Source organism: Spermophilus citellus (assembly GCF_964194105.1).
Source record: "Spermophilus citellus genome assembly, chromosome: 5".
NCBI lineage: Eukaryota > Metazoa > Chordata > Mammalia > Rodentia > Sciuridae > Spermophilus > Spermophilus citellus.
The window spans coordinates 41616800-41629560 of record NC_138186.1 but is presented as its reverse complement, the minus strand read 5'-3'; the positions used below and the strand labels follow the sequence as shown (position 1 = coordinate 41629560).

Below are 12761 nucleotides of genomic sequence, written 5' to 3'. Positions count from 1 at the left end.
GTAAAGGTTCCAGCCCACAGCCCCAGTCCAATTCTCTGCTGAGCCAAAAACCACCTTTCCACACTGAAGGAATTTTCACATGACTCCAGTTCCCAGTCTTCAAACCTTCTAGCCACTGTGGAGTAAGTAGCCTGTCTCAATTTCTGACCCAGAAATTTTTTGTTGTTTAAGTGACTTTGGGTAATAAGTTACACAGCAATTGATAATAATGCACAGTTTAAACACTGATTTTTTTTTTTTCTTATTAGCTGTATGACACTGCACAGGATTCTTTCTTTCCCAGGCCACAGTCTCCTTGCCATCTATTGAGCATACAACCTCCTCCCCCCAGGGTTGTCCTGAGCACTAGAGCTAATGACAAGAGATGCCCAGTGTTCCTGGTTGGTCTCTTACACTATCTCAGTTTTTTATTTGTTCATCTTCACTGGTCATCATCCCATCATGGGAACATGTGTCCCATGCAAACCATCTTGTTCACTTCTCTGCTTCAGTGCCTAAAAATGCACCCACCACAGCATCTTGCCCAATCAAAACCTGTTGATGGATGGAAAAGACAATGAAAATCACACAAGAGCAAAGTGTTCATGAAATGCTCCCTAGTGAGGCATAGTGATGCATGCCTACGGCCCCAGGGGCTCAGGAGGCAAAGGCAGGAGGATCTCAAGTTAAAGCCCGTCTCAATAACTTAGTGAGACCCTGTCTCAAAATAAAAATTTAAAAATAGGCTGGAGATATGGCTCAGTGGTTAAGTGCCCCTGGGTTCAATCCCCAATACAAAAAAGAAAGAAAGAAAAAATGCTCTCTATACACGACAGGAACTAGGGTAGGGAGGCAAGAGACCAACACAGAGGAGAGCAGAGAATACCAAGTCCTGGCATGCAATCAGGAGTCTGGGATGTTTTCAAGTCAGAAAGAGACCTGATGCCAAAGGGGGAGTCCCACCCTGAAGCAGTGCAGGCGAAGCAGAGCCTGCCTCAAGACCAGAATGAGGGAAGCAACTAATGCCTGAACTACAAAGCAGTGGCCTCACTGCCCAGCAACTCATCCCCTCACACCTTTTGCATCAGGCACCTCTGCCAGTTCTACTGTTTGGCTTTGTTTCTGCCCTCCTGCTAGCAAAGAGTATCTGGTTCACTCTAAGCCACAGAAGAACAACTGACCCTTTACTTATAATTTACACCCCATCTAAGTGCAATGCAAGTTTGAAGTGGTAATTTGGATCTTTTAGGTTCTACCTAGGCCTGATACATAGCTCCTGCTGCTGTTTCTAAAGCCAACTGTTCATTTTCACGCTGCAGGTTTCTCTACCCCATAGACTTCTTCCCCTTTCCTTGAGCATATTCCACTGTGGGAAGAAAGGAAACTCAAATTAACTCCAACTGATCTGAGGTGGATAATCACAGTGAAAGGTTTTTCAAATACTGACCTAAGATTTAAACTACCCATAAACAGGACAATGAAATGACAGGGTCCAATCACCCTTACAGCTCTTGTGCAAAAAAGTGAGATGAAAATCAATGCCCAAGTGAAAGGGAAAAGTTATCTCCAAAAAAACACAAAGACTTATAAAGTTCCAGGCAATTTTTTTTCTCCCTTGGCCATTTAAATTTTTTTTTGTCATTTTGATTGCAAATTCTTCCCAAGATGCTCAGACTTCCTTAAACAAAGATGTATAAGGTTGGAAGCACTCAGGCCAAATCATCCAAAACCTTTGAGCAGTCATCATTCTTTTGTTCTAACTTCCTGGGAAGGAAGAGTGCTCACATCTGTTCAGCCACCTGCTCCAGGCTCCCAATACATACCCACACTGTCAGGGAATCCATGAAACAGTAGTGACAGAGGTTAGCATTTACCCAACATACAGCATGGGCCTGAATGCATAATTAACCTAGTCCTTGCATCCACCATATGAAAAAATATATGGCTGTAGTTACTATTCTATCTTCACAAATGAGGGCATGAAGAATAAAGATAAAGGATTTTTTTTTTTTTTTTACATACAGTGGGATCTGATACCTTAGCAGTCTGATTCCAGAGCCCACACTTTTAACCAATAATGTCATCTTTCACTCATCTCAGCCTTAATCATGTCCTACTTTGCCCTGCTAAGTCCTCAGTGGATCAATAAAACACCTCTTTCCACCCCTTTGCTTCAAAGCCTTTTCATTAACTTGGAGCTCTCTGAGCCTCCCTCCTTGGATGGGAGCCGGCTCTGTTCACAGTACAGAGGGTGAGGTGCTGAGTCACACTGTTCACTGGTTTATTGAGATTCAGGAAGATCCTTCCCGGAGAGACACCACAGTGTGAAAGGGGCGCCACCTCCCGCCCCATAGGTCCATCTGTCCATCAACAGTCAGAGGTACCTTCCATGGTCGGAATTCTCTTCATCTATTCATTGGAAACAGTTCCCCAAACCTGCCCCCATTTTTTTTTTCTTAGCTTCCGCAAAAAAGGAAAAAAAAATTAAAGGGAGCGGTCTTGAGAGGATGATTGTGTGTGCAGATTTGAGGGTGGTGCAGGACTGAATACCAAGGAGGGAGGGGGAAGTATGAGTGGAAACTGAACATGACAAGCAGACAGTGAGGATGGCCCTAGCAAACACGGATGGGGGAAAGTGCATAATAATGTGCAGGGAGGTTACATATGGCTCTGCTGGAAGAATACTGTGCAAAGAGAAGGTATAAGGGTACACTGAGGATAGGTACACAGGGAAAATATAGATAAACATGAATGTGTGCAAGTAGAAAGACAAAGTTTAGCATGCTAGACAAATGGAACATCCTACCCAGACCCACTTGAGGCAAACCCATGACCACAGGAGGAGAACACATAGCTGTGACTGCAGCATGACAAAGCACATGGGTCAAGCACACGTGCACAGGAGCACCAGTGGCACAAGCAAGAGAAGAGCAGATGCATAAGAATGAGCACACACAGAGTAGAGGCAAGCAGCATTCAAGCTCTGGGGGAAAAGAATGAATCCCCAAAAGAAGCAAAATTTAAAAGGAAAACATGGGAACATGTGGAAGGGCAAGTAGGATGAGAGGAAGGGAATTATGATGGAGAAGCCCCTGCTGGGGTGGAAAGAGCACTAGTGGGGAGAGACCCCTGCTGACAGAAGCAGAGAGAGCATAGCACAAACAGGATGGGAGCTGCAGGGTTGCCGTGGTAACTGGACAGAGGGCTGTCATGGGAGACAAAGATGTAGTGAGGCTGCTGAGGAGTCATGACTGAGTAGCTTCAAGTGAGGCACAAACTAAATTATAAAGTAGTGATATAAAATTATATCAATGAATAAGATAAAAAGATCTATTTCCCAGAGTATTTGGAGACTCAAATAACCCCAGGACTCACAGAGGGACATGAATTTACAAGAGATGGAACTGACAGCATGTTCTTTCCGACTGAGGATAGGGGTCCCCTGCTTCCAACCCAGTCCCCCACCCTTTCCTTTCCCTCCCCTACTGGGCCTGTCCTCCCTGATACCCCTTCACTTGTAAAGCAAATGGACTCGACTCCCATCACAGCTAAGACGGTCAGGGGGCTCTGGGGGTCCCCTAGGTAGGCCCCCAGAGGGATCTGGGGGTGTTGGGGGGTGGCGCCGGGAGCGGAGCTGCTGCCGAGACTGGAGCTGATGGCGCAGTTCAGAGACTCGCTCCTCTTTCTGGAGGAAGAAACACAATTGGGAGAACAGGAAAAGGGGAGGTCGTGAGGCAGGGGAAGGAAAAGTGAAGAGTGGGTGGGGGATAGAATAAATTGAAAGAAAAAAAATAAAATGTGGAATCAAGAAAAGAACATAACAGGAGCACCAACAAAAGAAAAGAGATCAGGGAAATGAGATTAAAACAAAAGGAGAAAATGGAAAAGAGAAGAGTCAGTACACAAAGGCTCTAATAAATCACATGGATATTTATGTAAACCCAGTTGGAATATCTCCCTCTTTGGCACTGAACTAACCCCTAACTGCAGCCTGGGGCACAGTGGACGGGGCACCTGCCCAGACCTCCTTTGCTGTGGGCACATTTAACACCCAGCTGTGAGTATTGGCTGCTAATGGTTCACAGCTGCTTCCCACTGGTTGCTACCCAGCACGTGGACAGCCACCCCTTGCCTCAGGAGTGTCAAATCAACAATGCAGCTCCCACTCCACCTCATCAGATAAACATTAGATTTTAGCTAAGACAGACTCTTGCTCAATCCTGTTCCCTTCCCTATCCTGCTCCACTCACTCCCTTGCAGGGTTTCTGAGACCCTCCCTCCATAAAGCATGAACACTTGAACCTACATATCAGGCTCTACTTCAGACAACCAGACCTAAGTTAGAGTCCTTCTGGACCCTGGCCATCATCCATATACCTCAGCAATGATCTTTTCCAGTTCACGGTTTTCCTTCTCCAACAAGCGGGACTTCTCCTCCTCATTGTTGTTGGTAGATGACCCTGTCTTCATGGTGTCCTGTGCCTCAGACTGCCATTCCCCTCGGGTGATAAGCCTGCGCATCTGAGGGCAAATGTTTGGGCATGGGATGGTGGAGCAGGGGCTGTGTCAGTGATCAGAGGGTGGTGGGTAGGAGTAGGAAGGAATGAACAAAAGAGGAACAAGCTAGACCCAATACAAGGAAAGGAGTGGGAGGAGGGTGCAGGGAAGGGCAGGGAACAGAGTCCTAGGAAGAAAGGATATAAGGGGCATGGGACTAGAGAGGGCAGGAGAAGAGTCAGAAAATCACCTTGGGCACAAAGAGCACAACCAGAGTAATATAGGAAGAGAACACGATGGCAAGAGAAGCGAAGGCAAAGGCTGCATCCTGTTGGCTGGACAGAATCATGGTGACGGGGGCAGTGATGAGGCACAGGACCTGGGGATCAGAACATATGTAAAGAGACTCAGATCTGCAGGCTCAGATGGGATCTACTAGAGTCTTCTTCCCTCAGGAAGGATCCTATGAGGATGAGATCCTGGTGAATTTTCCATAAATCTAGAATCATTCTCAACTCTAGATTAACAAAAATGCCAAAGCACAGTGGTGCATGCCTGTAATCCTAGCAACTCCAAAGGCTGAGGCAGGAGAATTACATGCTTAAGGCCAGTCTCAGCAACTCAGCAAGACACTGTCTCAAAATAAAAAAAAAAAAAAAGAAAGAAAAAGGGTTGGGGATGTGGCTCCATGGTAAAAAGCACCCCTGGGTTAAATCCCCAGTTCCAAAAAAGAGAAAAAGAAAATTAAAGTTAAAATTTTAAAAATGCCAAATAAACTGCACCAAACAAGTCCTCAACTCTAGGTTAACCCCTCTCCCCAAACAGAAACTCCCAGGATCTCTCTGCACCCATTCAGTCAGCCCCTGGGGACTCCTGGGAGGAATAGTGTACTCAGATTTCATCCCATGAAACACAGGCAAGCAATTTAACATCTCTGCTTGTTTCCTCACCTATATATCTATTTCACTGGGTAGATGCAAGAAAATTAATGATATAATATCTATACTTAGCTTTGTAAATCAAACATAAGCAAACTTTTCAACACCTACACACAGTGATACCAGAAATGGTGCCTGATTCTCCCTAGGCCATCACATCTCAGTTGCCATCCATGGTCATCATACAGGATCAATGCCAGGTATCCAGGGAGCTTACCGCCACATTGTAGATGGCCATGCCAACAGCCCTGTGATCGTTGATCTTCTCAGTGGACACGCTCTTGGTTTCATAAGCCAAAAAGATTCCCAGCAGCAGCAGCAACCCCTTGTAACCATAGAAAATACCTAGGATAGCAGGAAAGGGTCACCTGGGCATCAAGGACCTTCATGCTACTCACTCAATCTTTGTCCTCTCTCTTTGCCCATCACTCACTAATGCTCCTTCTTGGAGCCTCTCAATGGAAAGGGAGATCTCCTCTCCAGTCTAGCTACTTTGACCTAGCAAGCATTCCCTGTGATGAACGGACACATTTCACACCAGAAAATGGTGCTCATCAGTATCTGTCAGTCAGGCAAAAGCCTGATTGGCCAGCAGGAAATGGGCCAGATTAGGCCATATATAACGTCTCACCCCTTTCTCTCCAGGGGGAAGATGGCTTTCCAGGCTAAGGGCATATTTACCAAGTGTGGTTACAGATCAAAGAAACATTAATAAGGCCAAAGGGAGCCTAAATCCATGCATGACCTCACAATCCTGGTCTTACTTGAAGGAGGTGACCAAATACAGATGGGGGTCAAGCCAGGGGATGGGGTTATCTCCACTGATAAAGAACAGAAGTTCTTCATCCCTGCTTTGTATCCTAAGCTCTTATAGCAAAGACCAACTCTCCACTATTCTCAAAAAAAGATTAGCACAATAACAAAGAGAAGAACAGTAAAATTGGTTGACAAGCTCTCTGTCTCTTCTCCCAAAGACACTTTTCCCTTCAAACCTAATGTCCTTGCCCATTCCTCCTGCTTCTGCTGCAATTTTCCCTCCTCTCCTCCACATTCACACACCAAGCCATGTATTCATCTTCTTGGAGCTGCAGTGCTCCAGCTGGGGCAGAATAGAGACGTCAATGTCTTCCTTTGGTTCCTCCTTGGCAAAAGTCTAGGGGAGAAAAGGGACCACAAGGAAGATGGATGGTTGCCCTCCTCCCCTACACTCTCCATGTGTAGCTTTGTCCCTCAAGAATACACACAACCTTGGGGACACTGACAGACAGGGGCTCAACCTCCTGACCCCAATACCTCCTCTCAAGTGGTACCTCAATGGTCCGGTGCAAGGGGTCCACGATCTGCCAGATGGCAAGAGTAAGGATATCCATGCCCACCAGCAGGCCCACTGTGGCATACAGCTTCCAGGGCTCCAGAGTCTAAGCAAACATTCAGAGAAGGCAGGTCAGGAGAAATTCTCTAAGCTCCTAGAGCCAAGGAGACTGAGAAGCAGCTCACCTTCCTCCACTCCTTCTTTTCCTCCTTCTTTGTGAAGACTGTATGGACCCACCAGATCTTGGTGAACATGGAGCCATAGCCCAGACTAAAGCCCAGGCCTAGGAGCCAGAGGCGGGCCTAGAAAGGGAGAGAGGACTCAGACAGAAGGGGGCAGGGTAGGAGGTAGGGCTTTGGTGAGGATGTTCAGGGATGTAGGAGGGAATGTGGGCAGTGAGCAGATGACAAAGCAGGCAGGACGCAGTCAGTAAGTAATGAGGTGTGTGGGGAAAAGAGCACAGGGCAGGTCTCCCTACTTCCTACCATCCCTCTCATCCATCTTATAACTTCTCCACAACCAGAACAATTTTACTAAAATTACTTGATTATTCCCCAGTGCCTAGAGGTGACAGCCTAAACACCTTCAGGTGTGACAAGAACCCTTCACAACATGATCCCATCCACCTTTCTGGATTCATCTCCCAGGCCCTCACCTACTGCATGCTCTAGCCACAATGACCTACTAGTGCTCTCCTATCTACTCTCTTTTATATCTTTGCTGGTCACATGACATTCTCTGTTCCTGCAATAACCTTCCTTTATTTCTCCAGCAGGGAAATCTCATGCAGGCTTCAATACACAAAGGCCACCACCTTCATTAAGCCCACCCAAGCCACTCTGACTGTAAGATGCTTCCCTTCTTTGCTCCCACAGCACATTCTGCAGATCCCTATTCCTGTACCTCTCCTACTGCACTGCAGTTAATTGTCTCCCTTTCTGGCTGCAGATAATTCCTGATGAACTGCATACATGTGAGTGCAAACGCCATGTGCATAGTACGTGATCAGTTCAGGAAAGGAAGTGGAGGAAAGCAAGAGTACGGATAGGCAGAATCAGGGGGAAGCGTGGGTGTTTCCTGCAGCATAATAGAGAACCACTCAAATATCATTGTTGAAGCCAGCCTTTTCCCACAGCCTCAGAATCTTTCATATACTTAAAGTCCCAGAGGCCCTCCTCCCTGTGTGATGGCACCCCTTCCCCCACCAGCTCTCTTAGCTGACAACTTAGATTCTGCCTTCATTTTTCTAAACCCCAACAAAGGCTCCCACAGGAAGCCCACAGTTCTGGTACTCAGCCCCCACACCACAGACGAGCCACAATTCTTCTCTGTGCAGACCCCCTTCCTTGGTCCTCAGTACCTCCTTCCTCCTGGTACTAGCAAGTGAACTGCAGAATGAAAAAGGTCTAGAGGCCCAGAGAGAAGGGACAGAGCCAGACAGAGACCAGAGGGGTGATGCTAGGAAGAAGCAACAGGGACAAGAATCAGGGAAAGATAAGAAGAAGGAAAGGCAGGGAAGTATACATGGTGGAAGGTGCTCCTGAGAGGGGTGGGAAACCACATTCTGCAAGGTATATGCCCTCCTCACCTGACAGACAAAAGGGAACTGGTTTCTCCCGATGTGGTAACCATCCAGACCAAGGGGAAAGACAGCAGCTAACGCCAGTGAGCAGCCCACGGCAGTCAGATTGTTCAGGTTGGGCTGGGAGTTCTGGATATAACTAGAGCAGAGGCGGAGAGGGTGGGAGAAGAAGAGAGCAGAATTACCCCTCTTCTCCAAGGAAGCTCAGCCCTCCAAATGTCATGCAATAGCATGACCTCAACTCCAGGGCCGCAGGACTACTAAAAGAAAGGTGGCAGTCTTGAGAGACAATGAGCTGGCTCATGGGGCTGGAGATGGAGCTATAGAGAGCTCCCCTAGCACAGGCCCTCTCAGAAATACAATCTATTGCTCTAGAGCCCAACATTGTGTTACCTAGCTCCAGAGGGGTTTGTTTCCTTTCTTCCAGTTGGCTGCTTTGGATCAAGGGTGGGGGTTATACCTGAATCCCCCTCTCGCAATCTCAGTAAGTCCAAATGGAACCTTCTATAACAGATGGTTTTAGGAATAATAAACTCAGGTTTTAGTCTCACTCCCTCTAAGGAGCATGATCGCTACCTTGGAGAGGCAGACAGGACAAGGATCATGGGAAAAGAGAAACTTACCGGACATGGGAGTTATAGATGTTAAAGGACAGACAGACCACAGCAAGGACAATTCCCAGGCTGGAGAGGACGGAGACGGAGATAAAGAGTTTCTGTGACAGGAAGCGGAATGTCTTAATGACCAGGGTCTGGTCAGCTGGAGGGGACCCTCCTGCATGCACAGGGAGGAAAAGGGTAAAGAAGAGATAATGGAAAGGGGTGAAGGACAAGGATGCCGGCAGAGGACTTAAGGCCCTCATACTCTGCACAGGTGTGACTGGCAGAATGAATGCTCACAGACACTGGGGCCCTTGGGGAGCAACCGAAATAAATGAGAAAGATATAGTGAATGCTGGGGTATTTCACCAAAATCGTAGAGTCTTGTTTTGTTATGATTTGTTCTTCCTGCTTCTCTGTTTTTCTTGCAGCAAACAGCAAAGGAAAATGGGAGAGGAAAGAAGGGGCTAGCTAGCTGAAAAATAAACTTATGAGGTCTCTTATCACCAAGTCAAAAGCTGCAAAAGACAATTACTCTGTGAGAAAGCTAAAAGGACCTTAAATATCTAATGCGGCCTTCTAACCTTAGGCAAAACAAACAAAAAGAAACTAGTCTGAAATCTTAACCCTGGCAGAATGATATTCCCTAAAGTGTTTTTCAGTTATTATTAAGGGGAAGTTCAAATTTGTCAGAGTTCACCAAAAAACCTAATTGCAATTTGCTTAATTAAAAAAAAAAAAAAAAAAAAAAAACCTAATTTAGGCCATGCAGCATTTATGGCAGTACAGAACACTGTCCTAAATTCAAATTTTATTAAAAGAAAAAAAAAAAAAAAAAAAAAAAAAAAAAAAAACGGAACTCTAGCAGTGCTGGGAACAAGTAGGTTTTGTTGGGCAGGGCCAGGTAGCAGCTGCTACCTTCAACAGGTACTAACCCCCCTTCTTTTAGCAGTTGGTGCTTCTTTTTGCCCACCTCCAGGATCTTTCAATTTCTTATCATTTAGCCCACCAAGTACACTATCAATAATTCCTCACTTTCCCCTTTTTTAAAAGTACATTGTAGCAGATGACAATGATCGGAGGTTTTGTGTCCTCTCCTATAGTTTAATGTTTTCCTGACAGAGACAATGAGACAGCTCGAGGCTTAAAGTAGCTGGTTCAGATATATCAAGGCACCAGGACATCTGGAAACCAAATGGAGTTTCCATTTCCCACCCCCTGCCCGCCCCCTGCCTCTAATCCCCAGTTTCCCCAGCAGTGTGCTATTAAAAATAGTACTACCCACCTCCTAGTCCCTCTCCAAATACACCAATCTCCTCTCCCCTCTTGAAGGTTATATTTGCTCTCTCTTAATCCCTGCCTGTGGTCCCTCTCCCTGCCATATTTCAACCCTATGGAACCCACCACCCCACCCTCATTCAAATGCATGACCATTCTCCTCAATTATTCAGAGGGATTAAAAGAAAATATATAGGAGAGCACTTACCAATCCACTTATCTGTTTTGGACCAGGAAAGATCATCCTTGGTGCTGTCATAGTAGCCAATCTTTTTGTAGCTCCCACCTGAGCAAAAAGAGGAGTGGCCATTGGTAGGTAAAAAGCCATGCTGGGTATTGCCAACTTCCCACACTCCTAAAGCTGCCTTTCTTGACTGCATGTGACACTATCTTTATCTAAGCAACTAAAGGACACCTGGAAGGACACAGAAGTTGCTTGAAACAATCTCACTTACAAGCAATATAGGAGCTGGGGTTGTAGCTCAGCGGTAGAGCGCTTGCCTCACACACATGAGGCCCTAGGTTCAATCCTCAGCACCACATAAAAATAAATAAATAAATAAAAATAAAAACATTGTGTCCATCTACAACTAAAACTAAAAAAAAAAAAAAAAGCAATATAAGGTGTAGCTGGGTGCAGTGGTTGGGTGCAGTGGTGCATGCCTATAGTCCCCACAACTTAGGAGGCTGAGGCAGAAGGATGGATAGTTCAAGTCCAGCTGGGTAACTAAGCAAGGCTCTATATCAAAATATAAAATAAAATGGGTTGGGATGTAGCTCAATAGTGGAGCGCACCTGGCTATAAAACCCAGTACAGAAAAGGAAAAAAAAAAAAGTGATTCCTAAGGCACTTGAATTAACATCTTATATGTTTAAAACTCTTCATTGAGGAAGGCGCCACAGTACGTCTGCCACCTATTCCACTGCCTCACAGCTCTCTCAGCAAGATGTCTCTCACTCTGATTCTGGCTTGGAAAGCTTTAAACATATTTCCGTTTATTCTCTCATGATGGACAGAATCACAGAATCTGTTTTCCCAGTGGCTTTCATTTTAATTTTAGAAATTTCTCTCCCGTTGGCTTGGGTTCTAATTCCTTGGATAAGTTACATCTGCCTCTTAAAGAGCCACTATGTGAAATTCGGTCACTCCTAAGATTTCTGTTCTAAAACTGTCCCAGTTAACATAACTTTTCTTTCGAAAGCCAATTCACACAGCTTTCACCAATGAATCCATTCCCTCTTCTCTTGGATACAAAGAAAAGCTGAGAGAATGTGGGAGTTCGGGAGGAAGGAAGAAAGAAACTTTTCACAGAAGGCCAAGAAATAGCTCTCTTGTCCATCCCATAAAAGGCTGCAAGTGAGAAGGAACTGAAAAATTAACTCACCAAAGTTCTTCAAATACTTAAGTATGCTAAGTTATAAGAAAATTCAATTGGGGCTGGGGATGTGGCTCAAGCGGTAGCGCGCTCGCCTGGCGTGCGTGCGGCCCGGGTTCGATCCTCAGCACCACATACAAACAAAGATGTTGTGTCTGCTGAGAACTAAAAAATAATATTAAAAAAAAAAAAAAAAAGAAAATTCAATCCAGAAAGGTCAAACTACGGAAAATTAGGAATGATAGTTACCTAGCAAGAAAATTCAATGCATTCCCTTTAAAAAACTAGCAGGTTTCCTAGATTCAGCTTTCCTTGCATCTTTGAGGAGGCACTGACAGCTCCTACAGGTCTCAGAAGGGAAATTTTGTTTTCTTTTTTTCTTCATGTACTCAGGATTAAACCCAGGGCCTCAAGCATGCTAGGCTCTACAACTGACTTATATTCCCAGCCTTTCAAAAAAATTTTACTTTGAGACAAAGAGTCTTGCTAAGTTGCCTAGGCTGGCCTCAAACTTGCAATCCTCCTGCCTCAGCCTCCAGAATAGCTAGGATTACAGGGGTACACCACCACACCTATTAGAAGGCAAACTTCTGAGACTGAAAGAATAGAGAAACACTGCTTTTAATTTACATGCCCTTAAAGAACACAACTCAGCAAGAAACCCAACTCTATTTAAATCAGAGTGGGGAACCAAGAATTGAACTCAGGGGCACTTGGCCACTGAACCACATTCCCAGATCTATTTTATATTTTATTTAGAGATAGGGTCTCACTAAGTTGCTTAACGTCTCGCTTTGCTGAGGCTGGCTTTGAACTCGTGATTCTCCTGCCTCAGCCTCCTGAGCCACTGGGATTACAGGCATATACCACTGTGCCCAGCCCTCCCTAAGCTTTTTATTAATGTTATTTAAAAGCTTGATGAACACAGTTGAAAGAGAAAGGCAAGAGAGGAGGCACCAGGCAATCTCGTGATGTCTTGAGTGTTCTTCCAAGTAGGGACCTGGCCCAGTCCCAGCCTCCGCCACCACCACCCTGCACCTCCACCCCCATGCTCACCCTGTAGCTGCTCGATAAGTGTCCATGCCATTCGGGAGCCACTGGCATCAAACACCACATGGCCCTGAGGGGGAGAAACATGTGGAGGAAGCAAAGGGTTTTGATAAAAGCAGGAGTGAAAAGAGAACATCAGGGACTTTCTGA

The 12761-nt window shown here is 45.6% G+C and overlaps 1 protein-coding gene across 8 annotated transcripts in view; it reads right to left on the bottom strand.

Moving 5' to 3' along the window:
- Positions 1-211: 211 nt before the first annotated feature.
- The window catches only part of GABBR1 (gamma-aminobutyric acid type B receptor subunit 1), a 30341-nt gene continuing 17791 nt past the window's right edge, over positions 212-12761 (bottom strand). For all 8 annotated transcript variants that reach the window (XM_081295671.1, XM_081295672.1, XM_081295669.1 and 5 more), the window contains 11 exons: positions 12618-12681; positions 10394-10471; positions 8932-9082; positions 8315-8447; positions 6912-7028; positions 6725-6832; positions 6474-6567; positions 5632-5759; positions 4727-4855; positions 4357-4500; positions 212-3664 (listed from right to left, as the gene is read on the bottom strand). In XM_081295671.1, the coding sequence (XP_081151797.1) occupies positions 3491-3664; positions 4357-4500; positions 4727-4855; positions 5632-5759; positions 6474-6567; positions 6725-6832; positions 6912-7028; positions 8315-8447; positions 8932-9082; positions 10394-10471; positions 12618-12681 (1320 nt within the window). In that variant the 3' untranslated portion in view covers positions 212-3490. The remainder of the gene's footprint in view (positions 3665-4356; positions 4501-4726; positions 4856-5631; positions 5760-6473; positions 6568-6724; positions 6833-6911; positions 7029-8314; positions 8448-8931; positions 9083-10393; positions 10472-12617; positions 12682-12761) is intronic.